General features: G+C 29.9%; 1 protein-coding gene across 2 annotated transcripts in view; it reads right to left on the reverse strand.

Moving 5' to 3' along the window:
* Positions 1 to 6,145: 6,145 nt before the first annotated feature.
* The window catches only part of LOC135959897 (nucleoprotein TPR), a 150,785-nt gene continuing 131,413 nt past the window's right edge, over positions 6,146 to 25,517 (reverse strand). For both annotated transcript variants that reach the window (XM_065511032.1, XM_065511031.1), the window contains 5 exons: positions 13,726 to 13,778; positions 10,114 to 10,183; positions 7,611 to 8,150; positions 6,705 to 7,550; positions 6,146 to 6,633 (listed from right to left, as the gene is read on the reverse strand). In XM_065511032.1, the coding sequence (XP_065367104.1) occupies positions 6,424 to 6,633; positions 6,705 to 7,550; positions 7,611 to 8,150; positions 10,114 to 10,183; positions 13,726 to 13,778 (1,719 nt within the window). In that variant the 3' untranslated portion in view covers positions 6,146 to 6,423. The remainder of the gene's footprint in view (positions 6,634 to 6,704; positions 7,551 to 7,610; positions 8,151 to 10,113; positions 10,184 to 13,725; positions 13,779 to 25,517) is intronic.

Raw genomic sequence — 25,517 nt, forward strand, 5'->3', positions numbered from 1 at the left:
TAATTTGGTGAAGGGTATACTTGTTTCATAGGCTTCGTTCTTGGGCTGAAACAAATGTATGTACCAAATTTCATCAATATATCTTCTAAATTGCGCACAAGGTTTACCTGTCCCGGACGGACGGATGGACATCGTTGAATCGACTCAGAATGTGATTCTGAATCGATCGGTATACTTTAAGATTAAGGTGTTTTTTGGGCTTTACAAACATCTGCACAAACACATTATATACTAGGTGTAGGGTATAATAAAAAAATTCAATCAATAATTGTCGATTAATCGAATAGGGTATAACTACCACAAAGAAACAAAAACGTTATAATTAAATTAACAAACTTTGACAGATAGAAATGAGAAAACGTCACTTGTAATGAATTCGCCTTGTTTCCATTGTTTATCCAATTCTTAGAAGTATTACCACATTCTATAAATGTATTTTGTTTTAACGTTAATGCTTAAAAATTCTAACATTTACTATGCTTTAATAGAAAACCTAGTAAATTTGCGTTCATCTTAGAAATATCCATAAACTTGAAATTACGAAATAAAGTTATCAAAAACAGTTTAAATTGCATTTTCAACCACTATTCCAGTCAAAACTTATCCTTGGTCCAACAAATTATTATTTGTTTAATCACGTCAGCTTTTAGAACTATGTCAGATATTATCTTTTTTAAATCATTCATTTACAACTCGCACTTGATCAACAAGAGGGTATTAACTCAAAATTTTGAAAATTTCACTTTTTTCAAGAAATCAACTAACAACATCAATATCTATCTACTGTAAAAATTTCAACGTATTCCGATTACTCTTTTATCTCGAAAAAACATTTGAGACCATTTTCGTGATAATGTAGTGACTACTTTTATACAACAAAAAGGTATTATTTTGTATTAATACAAAAGTTGAAATAGAAATGCATCCTATATTTTCACAAAAAAGGTATTATTTTGAGTTGAGCCTTTATTCCAGTTAAAAATAATCAAATTGTTTTATTTATATTTGGTTGTATTTTGAGTTGTTACTGTTTTGTTGATAAAATTTGTTTTACTTTATGATTTTAATTCGAAATGTGACTCTTTTTATAATAAAATTGTTCACATTTTTTCAGAAAAATGGTATTAACTCAAAAAACAGATTTTTTTTTGCAATAATTGGAAAAATTTAAAAGAAAAACAATGTAATTATATTTTTAAATGGAATTTGCATACTATGATGTAGTCAGATTTTCAAATTCTATTAAAATGTAACCACAAACAGTTTTTATCCTCTACTGAAAATTTTAAAATTTTGAGTTAATACCCTCTTGTTGATCAAGTGCGAACTGTTATTTCGGTAAAATGGTGAAAAAATAATTAAAACTTTTTCCAAAAATCCCTTATACTCTTTCAAAGAAATAGCAAAAGAGTTAAAGGTTCATTGTCACACTGTTTTAAAAGCCATTAAACAGTATAAGAAAGACTTGAACATTGAAAGAAATACCTGAACACTTTTATCAAAACAGCAACTCGTAAAGTTTAATGCTCTTATCCTTTTGTACACAGAGTCAAAGCTAATGCTGGTTTGAAGTCGGATAATGTTCAGAAAGTTCGAGATTGCAATGCGGTAAAGAACTTAGAAGCAAAATAACGTGCGCAAACGTGGTGGTCCACCATTTATAATTTTCATTCACTTTTCTAAAGCCCTTTGGATAAAGGTTTTGCTGTTGATCTGGCCTAAGCAAGCAGTGAAATAAGTACACAAACTAGCTTATCACCCAAGAATAAATTTCAGTCAATTTATCAATAATTTAGCACACAAAATCTAAATTTTATTAAAAAAAATTTCAACAACAATTTTGTTTTTATCAAAATTTTTTTTTAACAAAAATTTTTTTTAGTATTTATCTTAAAGTATATATTGGTGCAGGGTATATAAGATTCGGCACAACCGAATATTGCATTCTTACTTATTTTGGTTCAATTTTATATTAACAAATTCCCGGGAATGGAAAAAGTTCGTCATATTAGAAATCCCTTTAATAATCTTAATAATTGAAAAGCATTTTTATTTAATTTTTTTAATATAATTTTTTGTTTATTATAAATATTATAGTATACATAATATTTTGGAAATATATACTTTCTAGACCTTTAAAGTTGTTCTTGTATTTATTTGTTTGTGGCAATTGTTATAAACAATTGGACCGACGACCTACTTATTCCATTAGATATTGCTTATTTGAAATAAGTTATAAATAATCCTTTAATACAAATATTTATTATTATAATTTTTTGTTGTTTTTGTTGTTATTGTTTGTACTGACCTACAATATGAATATTTGTTGTTGTTGTTGCATTACTAATAAATTGCAATTGAAACAAAAATTACTGAGATTTAGTGCGGGAAGGGGATCATTGAAGTTATGTAGGAAGAGTAAGGAAAGAGAGAGAGAGAGAAAAATAACATTTAAAATGTTAAGATTAGGATAATAAGGTAGGGAACTCACAGTTTTATACAAAAACAAACAGATTTTTGTTTTTTAATCCAATTTTGTGAAAAATTATATTTTTTTTGTTGCTTTAAGTAGTAATAGGCCTTAATAATAGTTATTAAATTTATAAACTATTAAATAAATTATAAAACAAATTATCAAAAAGATTTTGAGAGAAAGATGTATGATTTTTTTTCTTAGTGATATAACTTTCGTATATATGTGTGTGTATTAAGATTTGTTTTATTTTTTTTTAAATTTAAATATTTATTTTTAAATATTTTTGTGGTAATAACTAACAAAGCTACTTTGTTGTTTTCTATAATAAATGTTTTATTTACATTTTTTAAAATATTAATATTGAAATAAGAAACCTTTATGTTTTACTGAATTTCTTATAAATTTATTTATTAGTGGAATTCTTTTCAATGCTTTTTTGTTTGTTTTTTTTGCTTAAAATTATTGTTTATGGTAATTTTTGTTTAATATTTTATTTCATTTCATTTGCTTTTTTGTTTTGTTGTGCGGAAGACTACTTAATTATTTAGTTTACTTTAACTTTTGTTACTTAATGTCTTTCGGTTCTTTAATTTAAGTAAATTATATAATAGTGATTAGAGTTAAATAAATATTTTTGTTTATACAAAAAGAAAAAGTTCTCAAAAATTATTAAATTATCCCTAAACAATGTCAGATTTTATTTTTGAAATGATTATTGTGTTGTTATTACTATTTTAAAACATGTACCAATCGGAAATGTTAAGAAAATATTAAAGAATTTAACATATTTTTGTTTATAATTTTAAATTTGTGTTTTAAATAATTAGCCTTTTTTTATTTACCTGCTATTTTTACTTTATAAAATTTGAAGTGAAAAATAGCAAAGTAAAAATTTATTTAGATTATTTGCTGATTAAATAGTTGATTTAAAAATATTGTAGTTATTTAAGAATATTTTTAGCTTTTAGTATATACAAAATAATTAAAAAATAATGGACTGCTTTTAACCTTAATCCCTCATGTTAAGTTTATACAAATTATTTGTAATAGTTAGGTCTGTTCAGCTACAAAAAGCTGTTACAAATTGTTACATATTTGTAATAGTTTTTAGTTACTGATCAGTTACTGATATTTAACTATTTTCCAAATAATATAAAAATACATTTTAAAATAGATTTAGTTTTATAATGAAATAGCCGGGTAAATAGTCAATTTATTTCCTTTTAGGTTGACAATTTTTTAATTTTTAACCCTATTACACACTCTAATATTTTAGAGTGGGGAAAAATAATTCATTGCCTTGTATTTCCAAAGATTTGTATCTAAGTTCTCAAAGACGTTTCGCAATTATATTGCGGACAGGCTTTCATGTTTTGTTATCCTTCCGGCTCCTTCAACTGACTCTCGAATTACTTGTTAGATGGAAAATAAATCGTTAGTGCGCAAACGTGCTATGTTAACTTTTTATTTAGAGTAGTCGGACTCTGAGCAACTTTTTCTATAGAGAAAAGTAGTAAGACTCTGAGCAACATTTTCTATAGTAAAGTAGTCAGGCTCTGAGCAACATTTTCTATAGTAAAGTAGTCAGACTCTGAGCAACTTTTTCTATAGAAAAGTAGTCAGACTCTGAGCAACTTTTTCAACAGAAAACAAGTCAGACTTTGAACCACATTTTCTATTGTAAAGTAGTCAGACTCTGGCAACTTTTTCAACAGAAAACAAGTCAGACATTGAACCACTTTTTCTATTGTAAAGTAGTCAGAAAAGTAGTCAGACTCTGAGCAACTTTTTCTGTACAAAAGTAGTCAGACTCTGAGCAACTTTTTCTGTACAAAAGTAGTCAGACTCTGAGCCACTTTTTCTGTAGAAAAGTAGTCAGACTCTGAGCAACTTTTTCTGTAGAAAAGTAGTCAGACTCTGAGCAACTTTTTCTGTAGAAAAGTAGTCGGACTCTGAGCAACTTTTTCTGTAGAAAAGTAGTCAGACTCTGAGCAAATTTTTCTGTAGAAATGTAGTCAGACTCTGAGCAACTTTTTCTATAGAAAAGTTGTGAGACTCTGAGCAACTTTTTCTATAGAAAAGTTGTCAGATTCTGAGCAACTTTTTCTATAGAAAAGTTGTCAGATTCTGAGCAACTTTTTCTATAGAAAAGTTGTCAGATTCTGAGCAACTTTTTCTATAGAAAAGTTGTCAGATTCTGAGCAACTTTTTCTATAGAAAAGTTGTCAGATTCTGAGCAACTTTTTCTATAGAAAAGTTGTCAGATTCTGAGCAACTTTTTCTATAGAAAAGTTGGCAGATTCTGAGCAACTTTTTCTATAGAAAAGTTGTCAGATTCTGAGCAACTTTTTCTATAGAAAAGTTGTCAGATTCTGAGCAACTTTTTCTATAGAAAAGTTGTCAGATTCTGAGCAACTTTTTCTATAGAAAAGTTGTCAGATTCTGAGCAACTTTTTCTATAGAAAAGTTGTCAGATTCTGAGCAACTTTTTCTATAGAAAAGTTGTCAGATTCTGAGCAACTTTTTCTATAGAAAAGTTGTCAGATTCTGAGCAACTTTTTCTATAGAAAAGTTGTCAGATTCTGAGCAACTTTTTCTATAGAAAAGTTGTCAGATTCTGAGCAACTTTTTCTATAGAAAAGTTGTCAGATTCTGAGCAACTTTTTCTATAGAAAAGTTGTCAGATTCTGAGCAACTTTTTCTATAGAAAAGTTGTCAGATTCTGAGCAACTTTTTCTATAGAAAAGTTGTCAGATTCTGAGCAACTTTTTCTATAGAAAAGTTGTCAGATTCTGAGCAACTTTTTCTATAGAAAAGTTGTCAGATTCTGAGCAACTTTTTCTATAGAAAAGTTGTCAGATTCTGAGCAACTTTTTCTATAGAAAAGTTGTCAGATTCTGAGCAACTTTTTCTATAGAAAAGTTGTCAGATTCTGAGCAACTTTTTCTATAGAAAAGTTGTCAGATTCTGAGCAACTTTTTCTATAGAAAAGTTGTCAGATTCTGAGCAACTTTTTCTATAGAAAAGTTGTCAGATTCTGAGCAACTTTTTCTATAGAAAAGTTGTCAGATTCTGAGCAACTTTTTCTATAGAAAAGTTGTCAGATTCTGAGCAACTTTTTCTATAGAAAAGTTGTCAGATTCTGAGCAACTTTTTCTATAGAAAAGTTGTCAGATTCTGAGCAACTTTTTCTATAGAAAAGTTGTCAGATTCTGAGCAACTTTTTCTATAGAAAAGTTGTCAGATTCTGAGCAACATTCTTGATATTTGTATGAACTGAACAAAATTATAAAAATATCTTTAGAAATCCTGTACTTAAGAAAATAAAATTTTATTGCAATTGTATAATTCAAATACATGACATTTTTTATAGAAAGAAAACAATGTACAGCTTCTTTCAAATCTAGAAAACTTTTTGTAATTAAAAGAAATTTAGATTTAAAGCAACATTTTCTTTAAGAAAAAATGTAAAATTTGTATGACAAAATTATTAAAAAAAATCTTTTTTAAAATTAAAAATTTAGGGCAGTATTTTTTAACGAAAAATCAATAGTTAACTAAAGAGTGATTAATATTATTATTATTATTTTATCTCACTACAATCATAATCTATTAGTTTAAACATTTTCCAAGTATGTATGTAATTCTAATATTCCAAAAATGTTTTTTTTCTTTTGATTACTTGTTTAAAGTCTATTGAAACGGCAGTTAATTTGTCTGTTGTTTAATTTGGTGTTTTTAGTTTCTAATGTTAATAATAATTTTCTTTTTTTTTAAATATTTTTCAAATGTATATCACATATTAGTCTTTTTTTTAATAAATGTTTTTCGGACTTATTAATTAAACTTAAACTATGACGCACTTCTATTTCTTTCTATATACAAAAGAACCTCAAATGGATTAATTTCAGAATTTCATTGAAATTAACAAGTCTTTATAATAAGATTTAACTAGCATAGGAACGTCTTACGGGAACAGGAGGAGGAATTTTCGATTTACGTGTAGATTGTTGAGAAGTTTGGAGATGAGTAGTAGTTGTATTTGTTGAGACTTTTTGTTGCTGTTGATTGTTGGGGCATGTGGAAGTTGGCTTGCATGAGGGTATGCGTGTGGGTGTTGGCTTAGGAGGACTTTTTAAGTCTGAGGGTTTTGTTTCCTATAAAAGAAATTAACAATATTACAAAGGTTAATTGCTTAAATATTCAAAATATATTTCTAAACAATTACCTTTTTAGGAGATGCTACTGTGGGAGAGTGGGAGGGTGATATAACCCTTTTCCAGCCATTGCTGCGTCTCCAGGAATTATTTGTATTCTGTATTCTTTCTTGATATCTGGCCTTAGTAACTAAATTACCGTTCACACTACCACTTCTAACCACTTGGGAAAGTTTATCGTTTTGCTGTTGACGATTTCTCAATATATTATTGGTTTCTCTTTCCTCGATGGTCGATTGAGACTTCATTAGTTTATGCCTGGGTGTCCTGCTCAGTTCTGTTTTAATTATTTGCTCTATGCACTCCTTTTCGGTCATGTGTTCGCTCAAATGTCGCTGATGATTGGTGTGATTCATTATTATTACGGGCGGTGTTTGTAATTCGCCATCCAATTGAACCTCTTCAATTTCGATATCACTATGCTGGTCGAGAGTTTGTTCATCTTCATTTACAGCTACTTCTTCTTCGCCTATAATTTCGTTTTCTTTTAGGGTTTGCAGTGTTATTTCCTGATGTGTGGTACAGTGGGAGAAATCATCGGTTTCACTAGAGGAACAGCTTGTCACCTGGGCCCTACCAGCTTCACTAGGTGTAGGACTAGGTTGTTTTTGGCGGGATTTTAAAACTTTTGAGCGTAAACGTTTATGACTGGGCGATAAACTTGAATTGCCATCATCCTCCTCGTCATCATCATCATCTTCGCTATCTTCATCGTCCTCATCGTCATCTTCATCATCTGTATCGCCCTCAATGTATGAATAAAGACTGCGTGCGGAACTGGAACGTATATTAACTAGCTTGTAGAAATCATTGGTAAATTCTGTACAGGCTACTTCTTCATCTTCCGAATATATAATCTGCAAATTGGAAAATAAATATAAATAAATGTATACCTTAAATGGGGAAGCTATATTCACCTTTTGTTGCAACAGTTGTGATATATTGTCACCAACCGAATCGGTTTCCACCATTGTCGAATTGAGCAAATCCGTTGAATTCCATATCCAGTCATGTTCACTTAGTTTCTGTTGCCTTCTATGTTGTAGTTCTCTATCGTCATCTAATGTTATCACAGCCAATTCTTCTTGCGACATACTCCAGTCTTCCATTTCCGTTGAACACGGTTCAGCCGGCAACAGCCATTGTTCCGGCTCTTCAGGTAAATCTTCCAAATGACCATTTGAAGGTTGTGGTTGACCACTACTCATCGTACAATAGCCCTCATCGCGACCCTTAGCGGGACTCGCCGATAAAGCTGCATTTTGCGCTTCTAAATCACGTACTCGACCCTTTAAAAGTGACACCTCTTCACGCAGATTATCTTCGGCCACAATGGCGTCCACCACTTTACGCATAACATCATCTAAGCAGTGTTCGTATTGACGTACACGTAACAGGAGCGCTTTATTTTCCTGTTGTAAAGTGTGTAGCAAATTTTCTTGGCGAGCAAAACGTGTCTGTTGGAAATAAATAAAAGCAAAATATTAAAAATGTTTATTATGAAAATTTGCTTATTTTAAGTTAAATTCAATTTTAAAGTTTATAGTTGTTAAATTACCCTAACGATTTTTTTTGTTGATGTAGATGTTTGAAGTGCTAATTACTTTTCACCATATCTAATTTTTGCAAATGTTGTTAATTACATTTGAATTAGCACTAGACTGTAGAGTATAATTATGCCTTTTTGTATGTGTCATGGCGTAGTTGCTTTTTTGTCTATTCCCATCCCAATAAATCATTTGAATATACATAAAAGCTTTAATTTAATTTGATAAAGTGTGATGGTGTCGCAATTTAAGTCAAACTAATTTGGTTTATAAACTAGTTATTATGCAACTTTATCTAGACAAAAGTAGTCGATTCTGAGTAACTTTTTCTATAAAAAGTATTGAGACTCTAATCTACTTTTTCTATAGAAAAGTATTCAAACTCTGGGCAACTTTTTCTATAGAAAACTAGTCAGATTCTGAGCAACTTTTTCTATAGAAACTAGTCAGATTCTGAGCAACTTTTTCTATAGAAAACTAGTCAGACTCTGACTGTCAGATTCTGTGCAACATTTTGTGTAGAAAAGTTGTCAGATTCTGAGCAACATTTTGTGTAGAATCTGACAACTTTTCTATAGAAAATGTTGCTCAGAATCTGACAACTTTTCTATAGAAAATGTTGCTCAGAATCTGACAACTTTTCTATAGAAAATGTTGCTCAGAATCTGACAACTTTTCTATAGAAAATGTTGCTCAGAATCTGACAACTTTTCTATAGAAAATGTTGCTCAGAATCTGACAACTTTTCTATAGAAAATGTTGCTCAGAATCTGACAACTTTTCTATAGAAAATGTTGCTCAGAATCTGACAACTTTTCTATAGAAAATGTTGCTCAGAATCTGACAACTTTTCTATAGAAAATGTTGCTCAGAATCTGACAACTTTTCTATAGAAAATGTTGCTCAGAATCTGACAACTTTTCTATAGAAAATGTTGCTCAGAATCTGACAACTTTTCTATAGAAAATGTTGCTCAGAATCTGACAACTTTTCTATAGAAAATGTTGCTCAGAATCTGACAACTTTTCTATAGAAAATGTTGCTCAGAATCTGACAACTTTTCTATAGAAAATGTTGCTCAGAATCTGACAACTTTTCTATAGAAAATGTTGCTCAGAATCTGACAACTTTTCTATAGAAAATGTTGCTCAGAATCTGACAACTTTTCTATAGAAAATGTTGCTCAGAATCTGACAACTTTTCTATAGAAAATGTTACTCAGAATCTGACAACTTTTCTATAGAAAATGTTGCTCAGAATCTGACAACTTTTCTATAGAAAATGTTGCTCAGAATCTGGCAACATTTTCTATAGAAAAGTTGTCAGAATCTGGCAACATTTTCTATAGAAAAGTTGTCAGACTCTGAGCAACATTTTCTATAGAAAAGTTGTCAGACTCTGAGCAACATTTTTCTATAGAAAAGTTGTCACACCGAAGTAGGTTTTTCTTTAGAATTTTAAAGATGTTAAAACTTAACTAGATTTCATTTATCAATCTTGCAATTTGTTTTTTGTTTAAAGCATTTATGCTGATTGTCATTGCTGTAGCATTTCCAGTTATTTTTCATATTTACATACTAGACAATGATGTCAGCAAAACAGAATATGAATATTTTCACATCCAAACTAATGCATTAGACAAGGCGGCAACATTTTCTATCAATGCAAAATTCATAGACGAAAATTATGTATTTAAGACAACAAAATCATTGAAGTTGAAACTTATTTATGTTATAGATGGAATAATATTTTCAATTTTGATAAAAGTTATTTGAAGAACACTAAGATTGTATTCAGTTGAAGTGTAAGGAAATTGTAAAGAAATAAATGTAAATTTGTGTAAAGTTTTTGTGGTAAATATATAAATACGAACCTGTAAAGCTTTATGGTCCCGGCATGTTTGCAATTGTTTACGCTCCTTGGATTTAATAACACGACTCATGCTAAAATCATAAAAGTTAGAAGAATAGAATAAATAGATTAAAAATTGATTTGGTATTAAACTTGAAAAATTTGTATTTAATAATAAATTGAAAATATTAGCGGAGTTCAGGATTTAGTCTAAACGAGCTTAAAGCTATAAAATTTTAAATTTGATCTCTGGTAAAATAAAGCCTCATTCACAATTTAAGCAACATTTTGAACAGACATTCATTCAGCAAGAAAGAAATTGAAAAATTAAGAAAAATTTTAGCTAGCATTGTGAATATGGTTTAATTTCAGCGGAGTTGCTAAAGTTTATTCCAAAATAAAGTAAAGAAATGCATTGAAGCAGTAAAATTTCTATTATCCTTAAATTAGTTTGACAGTTAAAAGTAAATGTTTGAATAACTATTGTGATTGAGGCCAAATTTTAGTTGAATTTGTTAATTTTAATTTTACAGTTACAGACTATAATTGACATTTTGCTGTTTAACAAATGTAGTACCTACCACCTTTGGCTTTGTTTGTGATAATAACGTTCAAAAATTACCAGAAAAAAGTATGTACATACGTTTACATAGAATATTTAGTTCAGCCAGAGGTTGTTTCTTTCATTTTTCTCTCGACGCGAGGGTCGTGATTGATGGTGTTTTCCAGGCAATTAAAGTAGAGAAACTAAGTTTTTTCTTTACCCATGTATACATATAAATAATTTACAGCACGACTCTATTTATGGCACTAATAGTACAATGTAACAGAAATAAATAGAAAAAAAAATAAGAAAACCATCATCACAGGCTGTTTCTAAAGTGCATATTTAACTTTAGCCTAGAGCCTTAAGCGGCATATGATGGAACTCCAACATCCATATGTACATTCCACGTTCAAACAAAATGCATTTAGCCACCATCGTGGCTTAGTTTATGCAGTCAGTTTCGAATTTTCTTGTTTGCAAGAAGAAATTTGCCTCAAAAAAAAAAAACTAAATTATTTTTGCATTTGGGACTCTAAATATTGAGTTTAGGTTTGAATTCATTTCGTGGTTGTTTTCTTTAGTGCGAATTGTGGTTTTGTGGAAAATAAACCGAGTGCAAAAAAGCATGTGGCTGCAAAACCCTAATGACGGCAATGCATCCGTTTTATAGCGCTAAACAACAACATCAGAAGCAACTGCAACTTTATTCTGTGCATACAACATGTTGTTAAGTGATTGTGAATTAAAAATAAAAATAAAAATTAACAAACCCAACTGAAATAAACATGAAAATAATTCTCACCGAATAAAAAAAGAAATTGTACCAGTATAAATATTTACACCATTTCAGATTGCAAGAAGGAACGTTTTTCTTTAGAAAAGTTGTCAGACACTTAGCAACGTTTTTCTATAGAAATGTAGTCAGCCTCTGAGCAACGTTTTTCTATAGAAAAGCTATCAGACTCTGACGAGCAACTTTTCCTATAGAAAAGCTATCCGACTCTGACGAGCAACTTTTCCTATAGAAAAGCTATCAGACTCTGACGAGCAACTTTTCCTATAGAAAAGCTATCAGACTCTGACGAGCAACTTTTCCTATAGAAAAGCTATCAGACTCTGACTAGCAACTTTTTCTATAGAAAAGCTGTCAGACTCTGACGAGCAACTTTTCCTATAGAAAAGTAGTCAGACTCTGACGAGCAACTTTTCCTATAGAAAAGTAGTCAGACTCTGACGAGAAACTTTTCCTATAGAAAAGTAGACTCTGACGAGCAACTTTTCCTATAGAAAAGCAGACTCAGAGTCTGAGCAACTTTTCCTATAGAAAAGTAGTCAGAGTCTGAGCAACTTTTCCTATAGAAAAGTAGTCAGAGTCTGAGCAACTTTTCCTATAGAAAAGTAGTCAGAGTCTGAGCAACTTTTCCTATAGAAAAGTAGTCAGAGTCTGAGCAACTTTTCCTATAGAAAAGTAGTCAGAGTCTGAGCAACTTTTCCTATAGAAAAGTAGTCAGAGTCTGAGCAACTTTTCCTATAGAAAAGTAGTCAGAGTCAGAGCAACTTTTCCTATAGAAAAGTAGTCAGAGTCAGAGCAACTTTTCCTATAGAAAAGTAGTCAGAGTCTGAGCAACTTTTCCTATAGAAAAGTAGTCAGAGTCTGAGCAACTTTTCCTATAGAAAAGTAGTCAGAGTCTGAGCAACTTCTCCTATAGAAAAGTAGTCAGAGTCTGAGCAACTTTTCCTATAGAAAAGTAGTCAGAGTCTGAGCAACTTTTCCTATAGAAAAGTAGTCAGAGTCTGAGCAACTTTTCCTATAGAAAAGTAGTCAGAGTCTGAGCAACTTTTCCTATAGAAAAGTAGTCAGAGTCTGAGCAACTTTTCCTATAGAAAAGTAGTCAGAGTCTGAGCAACTTTTCCTATAGAAAAGTAGTCAGAGTCTGAGCAACTTTTCCTATAGAAAAGTAGTCAGAGTCTGAGCAACTTTTCCTATAGAAAAGTAGTCAGAGTCTGAGCAACTTTTCCTATAGAAAAGTAGTCAGAGTCAGAGCAACTTTTCCTATAGAAAAGTAGTCAGAGTCTGAGCAACTTTTCCTATAGAAAAGTAGTCAGAGTCTGAGCAACTTTTCCTATAGAAAAGTAGTCAGAGTCTGAGCAACTTTTCCTATAGAAAAGTAGTCAGAGTCTGAGCAACTTTTCCTATAGAAAAGTAGTCAGAGTCTGAGCAACTTTTCCTATAGAAAAGTAGTCAGAGTCAGAGCAACTTTTCCTATAGAAAAGTAGTCACAGTCAGAGCAACTTTTCCTATAGAAAAGTAGTCAGAGTCTGAGCAACTTTTCCTATAGAAAAGTAGTCAGAGTCTGAGCAACTTTTCCTATAGAAAAGTAGTCAGAGTCTGAGCAACTTTTCCTATAGAAAAGTAGTCAGAGTCTGAGCAACTTTTCCTATAGAAAAGTAGTCAGAGTCAGAGCAACTTTTCCTATAGAAAAGTAGTCAGAGTCAGAGCAACTTTTCCTATAGAAAAGTAGTCAGAGTATGAGCAATTTTTCCTATAGAAAAGTGGTCAGAGTCTGAGCAGCTTTTTCTATAAAAAGTTTTGCCTGTTGTGAGCAACTTTTCTAAATAAATAAGTTGCTTTTGGACTCAGTGTTTATGTAATAGCAGTTAGTCAAATTTAAAGCTGTCAGCGAAATGAAAAAACATAGTACAAGAGAGAGGAAAACTTTAGTTTCAAAGAAACATTTTTTTATATTTTTCAAATTACACAAACAATTTAACATAAAAATAGTCACGTTTAACATTAAAATGTTAATGAATGAATGAATGGGATAAATGCTACATGTACTTGTACAACACGATTAAATTTCAGCCACAATTTATCCTTAAAATACCGCCAAATGTTCTTTCTATATTATTTCAATTAATGTTTTTGAAAGCAAAACAAAAAAATAAACTGCATGTAAACGACTATTATTATTGTTTTTATTGTTTTTTTTTTTAAAGAAAGAACAAATCAATTGAATTGCTTTTGCTTTTATCATTGTTTCTTTTACACTTCATTTATTTATTATTCATTTAAATACAACCACTTACTTTTCCAATTGCTGACGCAGTTCTTTTTCAAATGTTGGTGACCCGCATTGGCTCTGTAAAGACAAGAAGGAAGAAAAAACATTTTATTAACAAAAAAATCATAAAAAATTTATTATTAGTTTCATTTAAACATTTGTATGCTTGAAACTAGCGCTAATCATGTTGATAATAAAAACTGTCACATTGACGGATTAATATTTAAAAGTCTCGAAAAACAAAAGGGGAGTTGAATAGAAAAGAGCCCAAAGAAATGTCAAAATTGACACATTAAATAGTCTGCCTGCTTACAGCAACTTTATTAGTTCGTAGGATCAGTTGCTTCGGTTTGTATGTTAAAATGACATAAAAATGAAAGACAAATATATATGTACCGTGGAAAACAATTTACACGAAAAGAAATCGCCGGGAAATACATACATACTTCTAGATAAAATTAAGATTAATGTGTTTTCTGTGTGTTAAGAATGTAATAAAATATTTTTAATTACTGGTGATATTTTCATTTAGTTAAGGGTGTATAGAATTCGAATTAAATAATGAACTTGATCATTCATATTATTCCAAATGTTGGTACTTACATTAGTTGTGTTTAACAACAGAGTCGTTAATCGATTTTTCTTAATTTTTATGTAGTAAATTTGAAAATTTTACATTTAAATTGTTCTTTGAGAATGATGGATATGATATAATAGCCGCCATCATGTTTGTATTTAATGGCGAGTGTTAAAGCAGGGTAATTTGTAATCTTAATTTAAATTTTTATTTCAAATATACAGTGAGTGACAATATAATGGAAAATTTAATTGAGCACTATATTCCATAGTTTTAGATTCCACCCAAAATTTGATTTGTCGATCGAAAATTAGCGATCGTTAGCTGATGATGCAATAATATAATATTGATTATAGTTTGAATGAAACACTTTTCGCATTCAATATCCTATATTCTTTATTTATTTTTTTCTTAATAAATGTAATTTTTTTTCACTTTTTACATAGTTGCGATTACTTTTATTTTAATATTTCAAAGCTATTTTTTCTTTTAATTTTTAAAACTATTTTATTTTATATCTCATAAATATTTATTATTAAGTACATTTTTCTTTTTCATTTAAAGGAAAATCCATTAAATATAAACCGAACGTTGCAAACAAAAACTAGAAAAGCATACTACACAACATCCGGAAAGATAAAAGCATCTCATTTATTTAACATCACAATACGGAACCATAACATTAACACAGATGGCTGGCAGTGTGCAAAAAAAAAATACTGCGGTGTTCTGGCCTTTACGAGGTGGCTGGGAGAAAAATAAACTCGTAAATCACTTGTCAAAATGCAAACATGTCAACGCAAAAATATCACATGAAATTTAAAACATTCAACACAAAAGGACAGCACAACACAACATTTACTTTTTTCATTTAATTTATTTTTTTTTTCTGATGTCACCAACTACGTACATACAAGACTGCATGCAATATTCTACAAAAGAAGTGGTAAAACACCATCAAGTGTTTGTTAACTCCCTCCAAGGTGTGACTCTGCAAATGTTACTTCGTATAGATATGAAGTATTTCATAATAAAGGATTGAAGTGGAATGGAAATATCTCCAAACAAATGTTTCATATTCTATGAAAATTTCTGTAGGAAAAATTACACATATTCTGACAAATTTTCTCTAGGACTTCTCTTAAGTTGTATTTGAAGATTTTCTATAGAAAATCTGTCTCAGATTCTGAGATATTTTCTTTAGAAAATTTGCGTCAGATTCTGAGATATTTTCTTTAGAAAATCTGTCTCAGAATCTGAGATATTTCCTTTAGAAAATTTGTCTCAGAATCTGAAATATTTCCTTTAGAAAATCTGTCTCAGAATCTGAGATATTTCCTTTAGAAAATCTGTCTCAGAATCTGAGATATTTCCTTTAGAAAATCTGTCTCAGAATCTGAGATATTTCCTTTAGAAAATTTGTCTCAGAATCTGAGATATTTCCTTTAGAAAATCTGTCTCAGAATCTGAGATATTTCCTTTAGAAAATCTGTCTCAGAATCTGAGATATTTCCTTTAGAAAATCTGTCTCAGAATCTGAGATATTTCCTTTAGAAAATCTGTCTCAGAATCTGAGATATTTCCTTTAGAAAATCTGTCTCAGAATCTGAGATATTTCCTTTAGAAAATCTGTCTCAGAATCTGAGATATTTCCTTTAGAAAATCTGTCTCAGAATCTGCGATATTTGCTTTAGAAAATTTGTCCCAGAATCTGAGATATTTTCTGTAGAAAATCTGTCTCAGCATCTGAGATATTTTCTATAGAAAATCTGTCTCAGCATCTGAGATATTTTCTATAGAAAATCTGTCTCAGCATCTGAGATATTTTCTATAGAAAATCCGTCTCAGCATTTGAGATATTTTCTATAGAAAATCTGTCTCAGCATCTGAGATATTTTCTATAGAAAATCTGTCTCAGCATCTGAGATATTTTCTATAGAAAATCTGTCTCAGCATCTGAGATATTTTCTATGGAAAATCTGTCTCAGCATCTGAGATATTTTCTATAGAAAATATGTCTCAGCATCTGAGATATTCTCTATAGAAAATCTGTCTCAGCATCTGAGATATTCTCTATAGAAAATCTGTCTCAGCATCTGAGATATTCTCTATAGAAAATCTGTCTCAGCATCTGAGATATTCTCTATAGAAAATCTGTCTCAGCATCTGAGATATTCTCTATAGAAATTCTGTCTCAGCATCTGAGATATTTTCAATAGAAATCCTGTCTCAGCATCTGAGATATTTTCTATAGAAATCCTGTCTCAGCATCTGAGATATTTTCTATAGAAAATCTGTCCCAGAATCTGAGATATTTCCTTTAGAAAATCTGTCCCAGAATCTGAGATATTTTCTTTAGAAAATCTGTCCTAGAATCTGCGATATTATCTTTAGAAAATCTGTCCCAGTATCTGAGAAATTTTTTTCTTAGAAAATCTGTCTCAGAATCTGAGATATTTTCTTTAGAAAATCTGTCCCAGAATCTGAGATTTTTTTATTAGAAAATCTGTCCCAGAATCTGAGATATTTTCTTTAGAAAATCAGTCTCAGCATCTGAGATATTTCTATAGGAAATCTGTTCCAGAATCTGAGATATTTTCTTTAGAAAATCTGTCTTAGAATCTGAGATATTTTCTTTAGAAAATCTGTCTCAGAATCTGAGATATTTTATTTAGTAAATCTGTCCCAGAATTTAAGATAATTTCTTTAGAAAATCTGTCCCAGAATCTGAGATATTTTCTTTAGAAAATCTGTCCCAGAATCTGTGATATTTTCTTTAGAAAATCTGTCCCAGAATCTGAGATATTTTCTTTAGAAAATCTGTCCCAGTATCTGAGAAATTTTTTTCTTAGAAAATCTGTCTCAGAATCTGAGATATTTTCTTTAGAAAATCTGTCTCAGATATTTTCTTTAGTAAATTTGACTCAGGTTCAAATTCAGATACATTTTCTTAATACAATTTTTCTCAGATTCAAAATTGCTTTCTTCAGAAAAGTTTTCTCAGATTGTTGAAAATTTTCTGTTAAAAATCCGTCTCAGATTTTGAGAAATTCAGGCCACAGTATACCTATAAACTAGTAATTATACCACTCTTAATTATTGATGGTTTTTCGATTAAAATAACGCAAGTGTAAAGGAGTATGATAGTGAATAAATATTGTACAGAAATTGTTCGACGGCCACAGCTGTGTATAATTTATCCCACAAGTTATGTTGGCTAACACTAGGGGTGTTTATTTAAACGAAAATTGCTACTCCTTGACTAAGTGAGTATCCAAACTTTGGGGGGTTGACATTTTTCAGTTTAATTGTAAACTAAATTGAAATTAATTACCACCATTTAAGATGGCAAATTAAAGATGATTTAATAATAAAATTTCGTTGTAATATTTTACAAAGATTTAATAAAAACAAACTCGCACTCTCACAATCTACTTTGAACGTGTTTTAATAAATAAATTATAAAATTCCTTAAAGCTTTTAAGCAACATGAAGAAATTTTCCTTTACTAACGTAAAACCCCTCTAATCCTTATAACAATATTTATACAGTTTGGTAAGTGGCGCCTGTTTTAAATTATGGGGTTTGGGTGTAAATTGGTGGGGGGCAAAAAAAGCTAAAACGGAAGTGAAATAAAAACCTTTACTTGGGTAGACGTCGACGCCATTATAGTCAGCAATTTAGCTTTTTCGTTCTGTTAATGTCTCATGAACATGTGTGTTTGACTGGCTGAGTGAGTGTCTGTCTGTCTGCCTTTCTATATATGTTTGTTTTGGAATCGTGAAAGTGTTGGCAAAAGGAAATAAAACATAATAACAATAGTAATAACAATGTTTATTAATTTGCCAAAACAAAAAGCAAAAACCAAGAGTGGATATGGAAAAAATAACACACCGGAAGCAAAGTATTAGAGTCTAGAAAAAAATCACATATGCATGCAAATGATGTAAATATGTATGTATGAGTTGTGTGTATTATTATAATGTCTAGGAATTTTCCGACGAAATCGAAAAGACTTTACAAAATTTAATAAATAAAAATAAACTATAGAAATATACATAAATTAAATAATTTTAAACAATGAAAATTTGCATAGAAAAGTTTGCTGGAAAATTAAGGATACAATAAAAAAATTTATGGAGAAGGTTTCCTTAATCGTTGTTTAGTAAAAAGGAGAAACAATTTCACTTTAGTTTAAAGAAATCAAATATTTTCTATTTGAATAAGTTTTGTTATAAGTAATGAATAAATTTCAAAGTTTATAACGAATGAATAAACAATATACATTTACATATTTCATATTTATGTTTAAGGATGTGATGTAGAAATACGAAGAAAGATACTTATATACATTTTCCGATATTTATAATCAAATTTAAATTTGTTCGATTTACTGAATCAAATTCTAAGTAGAATGTCTAAGATTCTGAGATAGATTTTCTAAAGAAAATATCTCAGATTTTGAGACAGATTTTTTAAAGAAAATATCTCAGATTTTGAGACAGATTTTTTAAAGAAAATATCTCAGATTTTGAGACAGATTTTTTAAAGAAAATATCTCAGATTTTGAGACAGATTTTTTAAAGAAAATATCTCAGATTTTGAGACAGATTTTTTAAAGAACATATCTCAGATTCTGAGACAGATTTTCTATAGAAAATATCTCAGATTCTGAGACAGATTTTCTATAGAAAATATCTCAGATTCTGAGACAGATTTTCTATAGAAAATATCTCAGATTCTGAGACAGATTTTCTATAGAAAATATCTCAGATTCTGAGACAGATTTTCTATAGAAAATATCTCAGATTCTGAGACAGATTTTCTATAGAAAATATCTCAGATTCTGAGACAGATTTTCTATAGAAAATATCTCAGATTCTGAGACAGATTTTCTATAGAAAATATCTCAGATTCTGAGACAGATTTTCTATAGAAAATATCTCAGATTCTGAGACAGATTTTCTATAGAAAATATCTCAGATTCTGAGACAGATTTTCTATAGAAAATATCTCAGATTCTGAGACAGATTTTCTATAGAAAATATCTCAGATTCTGAGACAGATTTTCTATAGAAAATATCTCAGATTCTGAGACAGATTTTCTATAGAAAATATCTCAGATTCTGAGACAGATTTTCTATAGAAAATATCTCAGATTCTGAGACAGATTTTCTATAGAAAATATCTCAGATTCTGAGACAGATTTTCTATAGAAAATATCTCAGATTCTGAGACAGATTTTCTATAGAAAATATCTCAGATTCTGAGACAGATTTTCTATAGAAAATATCTCAGATTCTGAGACAGATTTTCTATAGAAAATATCTCAGATTCTGAGACAGATTTTCTATAGAAAATATCTCAGATTCTGAGACAGATTTTCTATAGAAAATATCTCAGATTCTGAGACAGATTTTCTATAGAAAATATCTCAGATTCTGAGACAGATTTTCTATAGAAAATATCTCAGATTCTGAGACAGATTTTCTATAGAAAATATCTCAGATTCTGAGACAGATTTTCTATAGAAAATATCTCAGTTTCTGAGACAGATTTTCTATAGAAAATATCTCAGATTCTGAGACAGATTTTCTATAGAAAATATCTCAGATTCTGAGACAGATTTTCTATAGAAAATATCTCAGATTCTGAGACAGATTTTCTATAGAAAATATCTCAGATTCTGAGACAGATTTTCTATAGAAAATATCTCAGATTCTGAGACAGATTTTCTATAGAAAATATCTCAGATTCTGAGACAGATTTTCTATAGAAAATATCTCAGATTCTGAGACAGATTTTCTATAGAAAATATCTCAGATTCTGAGACAGATTTTCTATAGAAAATATCTCAGATTCTGAGACAGATTTTCTATAGAAAATATCTCAGATTCTGAGACAGATTTTCTATAGAAAATATCTCAGATTCTGAGACAGATTTTCTATAGAAAATATCTCAGATTCTGAGACAGATTTTCTATAGAAAATATCTCAGATTCTGAGACAGATTTTCTATAGAAAATATCTCAGATTCTGAGACAGATTTTCTATAGAAAATATCTCAGATTCTGAGACAGATTTTCTATAGAAAATATCTCAGATTCTGAGACAGATTTTCTATAGAAAATATCTCAGATTCTGAGACAGATTTTCTATAGAAAATATCTCAGATTCTGAGACAGATTTTCTATAGAAAATATCTCAGATTCTGAGACAGATTTTCTATAGAAAATATCTCAGATTCTGAGACAGATTTTCTATAGAAAATATCTCAGATTCTGAGACAGATTTTCTATAGAAAATATCTCAGATTCTGAGACAGATTTTCTATAGAAAATATCTCAGATTCTGAGACAGATTTTCTATAGAAAATATCTCAGATTCTGAGACAGATTTTCTATAGAAAATATCTCGGAATTTGAGATAGATTTTCTATAGAAAATATCTCAGATTCTGAGACAGATTTTCTATAGAAAATATCTCAGATTCTGAGACAGATTTCCTAAAGAAAATATCTCAGAATCTGAGGCAGATTTCCTAAAGAAAATATCTCAGAATCTGAGACAGATTTCCTAAAGAAAATATCTCAGAATCTGAGACAGATTTCCTAAAGAAAATATCTCAGAATCTGAGACAGATTTCCTAAAGAAAATATCTCAGAATCTGAGACAGATTTCCTAAAGAAAATATCTCAGAATCTGAGACAGATTTCCTAAAGAAAATATCTCAGAATCTGAGACAGATTTCCTAAAGAAAATATCTCAGATTTTCTAAAGAAAACCGGAAGAATTTTTTTGGCTGGATTGCTTGCTGTTGGTCCAATTCATTCCATTTCAACCCTACTATTTCCCATTTTAGTTAAACGCATTACGCATTCCATTCATCTGTAAAATATTTTAACTTACAGCTTTAAATCTAATTCCCTTCTATCAATAAAACATGTGCACAACAATTCATGTAAAATGTCACGTTAAAAGAATTGTTGCACCACCCATTGTTAAATCTATTATAGTATTAATTAAACATTATGTATTTGGACAGATTCATATTTTTTGAAAAATCCTTTTAAGGTTTCCAAATTTATTCAACTATAAAAAACGCCACAAATAAAAAATATTAATAGAGAAAAACATTTGAGTGAATAATAAATACAAACATAAATAAATTCTAACCCCTTTATGCTGGGAATATTGCAATTTATGTTTGCATTAAAGGTGGTGGTAGAAATGTATGGTGTAACAATAGTGGTGGGTGGTGGATGTTTTCCGAAACATACAGATCTCTACTAAGTTTGAAATATACTAAAGTGAATATTTCTTTGACAGGATTAAACCATAGGCCTATAGATTTAGTACCCTTTTCATTTAGACGTACATTTAAACATTCAGTCAGTCAGTCATTCATTCACTCAGTCAGTCATTCATATTGCGGGTGCAAACAAGTATCTATTATCTATTGTTATTACCCATGTTGTTATTGTTGTTGCGTTTGTTGTTGTTGTTATTATTGTTGCTAGTTCTTAAGTACTTTGATACTTTTTTTTTAGCTCTCGCTCCCTTTGATACTTTGTTTATAACAGAGGTGGAGGTTTTTGTACTGGGAACAGGCTGTTTTAGCTGGAAGGCTGATAGGCAGGGTTTATTAAAAAATATGACATTATGTCCGCATGAATTTAACATGTTGCTAGAATTTGGTTTGTTAATTTCTCTGTCAATTGTTGTTACAGTCGAGTCGTTTGTTGCCGTAACTCCCACCAACTAGTTAAAATGACAATAACATCGTTAGAGAACACTAAGCTGTTGAAGAGAGTCAATTGATAAGTTATTATAATTGCATAATTTTAAGAAAATACACTTCATCAGATATATTTGATATTGTTAAAAAATAAGTGAGTCCAAGAAATTGTCAGTTTTCAGTTTTTTGAAAACATTCTGAGTTATTTTCTTTAGAAAATCTGTCTGAGCATTTGAGATATTTTCTTTAGAAAATCTGTCTCAGATTCTGAGATATTTAATTTAGAAAATCTGTCTGAGCATTTGAGATATTTTCTTTAGAAAATCTGTCTCAGATTCTGAGATATTTTCTTTAGAAAATCTGGTTAAAGAGTCTGGGATATTTTCATTCGGAAATCGGAGATATTTTCTTTAGAAAATCTGTCTCTGATTCTGAGATATTTTCTTTAGAAAATCTGTGTCAGAATCTGAGATATTTTCTTTCGGAAATCTGTGTCAGAATCTGAGAATCAGATTTCATAATCTGAAATCTGTCTCAGATTATGAAATATTTTCTTTAGGAAATCAGTCTCAGAATCTGAGATATTTTCTTTAGAAAATCTATCTGAGAATCTTAGATATTTTCTTTAGAAAATCTGTCTCAGAATCTGAGATATTTTCTTTAAAAAATCTGTCTCAGAATCTGAGATATTTTCTTTCGGAATCTGAGATATTTTCTTTCGGAAATCTGTCTCAGATTATGAAATATTTTCTTTAGGAAATCAGTCCAGAATCTGAGATATTTTCTTTAGAAAATCTGTCTCAGAATCTGAGATATTTTCTTTCGGAAATCTGTGTCAGAATCTGAGATATTTTCTTTCGGAAATCTGTCTCAGATTATGAAATATTTTCTTTAGGAAATCAGTCTCAGAATCTGAGATATTTTCTTTAGAAAATCTGTCTTAGAATCTGAGATATTTTCTTTTGAAAATCCGTATCAGAATCTGAGATATTTTCTTTAGAAAATCTGTCTCAGAATCTGAGATATTTTCTTTAGGAAATCTGTCTGAGAATCTGAGATGTTTTCTTTAGAAAATCTGTATCAGAATCTGAGATATTTTCTTTAGAAAATCTGTCTGAGAATCTGATATATTTTCTTTTGAAAATCTGTCTCAGAATCTGACATATTTTCATTCGGACATCTGAGATATTTTCTTTAGAAAATCTGTCTCAGAATCTGACATATTTTCGTTCGGACATCTGAGATATTTTCTTTAGAAAATCTCTCTCAGAAATCTGTCTCAGATTATGAAATATTTTCTTTAGGAAATCAGTCTCAGAATCTGAGATATTTTCTTTAGAAAATCTGTCTGAGAATCTGAGATATTTTCTTTAGAAAATCTGTCTCAGAATCTGAGATGTTTTATTTAGGAAATCTGTATCAGAGTCTGAGATATTTTCTTTAGAAAATCTGTCTCGGTTTTCGGAGACTTCTAATTGGTGACAATGTTGTTTACCGCAGTTAACATAACTGTACATTATTAACATATCTGTGGATATTATTAACATAGCTGTGGAACATACAACATTGAATAAAAGCTGAGTTTGAGTTGATCATTGTGGAAATAGAACTTTCAAGAAGCATCCATAGATGTAGATGGAAAGTTCTGGATGGTAATGCAGTGTTGGCAGTGAGAATATCAACAAGTCAGTCTAATTTGAAACATCGTTAAGTAAAGAAACATTTAAAAAACTGAAAAGTAATATTTTTTTAAATAAATTCTAGTCGAAGTTCGTAAAATGTACATTTATGCAAGATTTAGAAAAAGTGAATTTTTTCGAAGCATTTATAAAATCTGGAAAATTATACCTTCCCTGTATAACTATAACATTCTAACTTATTTCCTATTGACTTCCACATTGAGCCTCGTTTATGAAAAAATAGACATATTCCAACTAGTAAATGGAGTTATGGTTGTTATGTGCGTATTTGAATAATTCGAAATATGACAAGCAACCCTTGAAAGCATAAAATACAAAAATAAAGAGGTCTAATTGAAATTTAGTTAGATTTTTTTTTTTTGGGAATTTCCATTTCTCCAGTATTTATTCATATGACAAGAATTTACTTTCTTTGTTTCCTTTTTTCTTCTTTAGCTTTGGTTAGACAGACAACAAAGATTATTTTTTTTTTTTGGGAAAAACAAATTTACCCCCAAATAAAAGTTTAAACAACAATAGAGTTCATTAAGATCTATGGTGGATGGCTTGGTAATGGTTGTGGAACATAAACATGTTAAGGCATAATTATTATTAATTACAAAACAAATTATGAAAAAAGCCAAAAAACACAAACAGAAACATTTTGTATAAAAAATGTAAATTCACTGGCATATGAGAGGTTTTGATTTGCGGGTGATTTGTAAAATCATGAAGAAGTATTTAATATGACATGTTAAACAAAATGATTTTGAGATGCGATATTTAATACGAAATTGTATTTGAATTCAAATATAAAGGTTTTAACGGCTGGTTTAAAGTTGCATCATGTTTCTCAACCTTACTATTTCTGGAGGCTTCTAATTGTGGACAATGTTGTTTACCGGCCGATTAACAGCAGTTAACATAACTGTGAACATACATACATACAACATAGAATAAAAGCTTTAAGTTGATCATTCTAAAAGTAGAACTTTCATGTTGCTACTAGAAGGAAGATGGCGCTGTGTATAAATAGTGGCAGTCGGTGTTGGAGTTTATCATACACGCTGTTAGAAGTAACATCAACTGAATTACTTGTAATGAATACTTGTACATTATAAAGTGTGAAATATAAGTTTGTAACTAAAGAGTTGCTTCAATTTTAAACTACTAAACTGCTTTTATTTGCAATCAAAAGTATCCAGTTTATTTAAAGAAAATTAACCAACGTTTTTAAAAGGTAAAAACGTAACAATATTTATCACAACATTTAATGACGTTTGTATCAAGACAATGTTGTCTGAGCTGACGCTCTTACATTTTTTCATATCGATGCCAAAACAATAAATGCAGACTAAGTATATCTGCAGATTTTCTCTCTTCACAATAATTTTGAAGTATATTCTTACAAAAATGTATCACGTATTGGTACACTAATGATATTTGTCAAATAATATAATTTCCAAAGGCCTTTAAACATTGCTTCAATTGTTGCCAAAATTTGCATTGCAATTTTAAGTTTTGATTTTGTATCCCAGTCAGTTCCTATTTCATTCACAGCTGGTGTTTTTTTGTTCAGTTATTTTTATTATTAAATATTTTGTTTCTGTTCTCGTTCATAAATTTAGTATTCACTATTTAGATTGTATTTGGGTTTGTTTCTTTGATGTGATATTAGCTTTAAGCTTAGTGGCGCCTAATGTTACCGCTATTTCTCGTGTTTCAGTCTTCATTGTTGTTATTTATAACCCGCCATTGCTAGTCTCTCCCTCTCTCCCCACCCATTGCTCCAAAAACAAACACACTCATCATATATTACTGTTA

Source organism: Calliphora vicina, chromosome 5 (genome assembly GCF_958450345.1).
Source record: "Calliphora vicina chromosome 5, idCalVici1.1, whole genome shotgun sequence".
NCBI classification, from domain to species: domain Eukaryota; kingdom Metazoa; phylum Arthropoda; class Insecta; order Diptera; family Calliphoridae; genus Calliphora; species Calliphora vicina.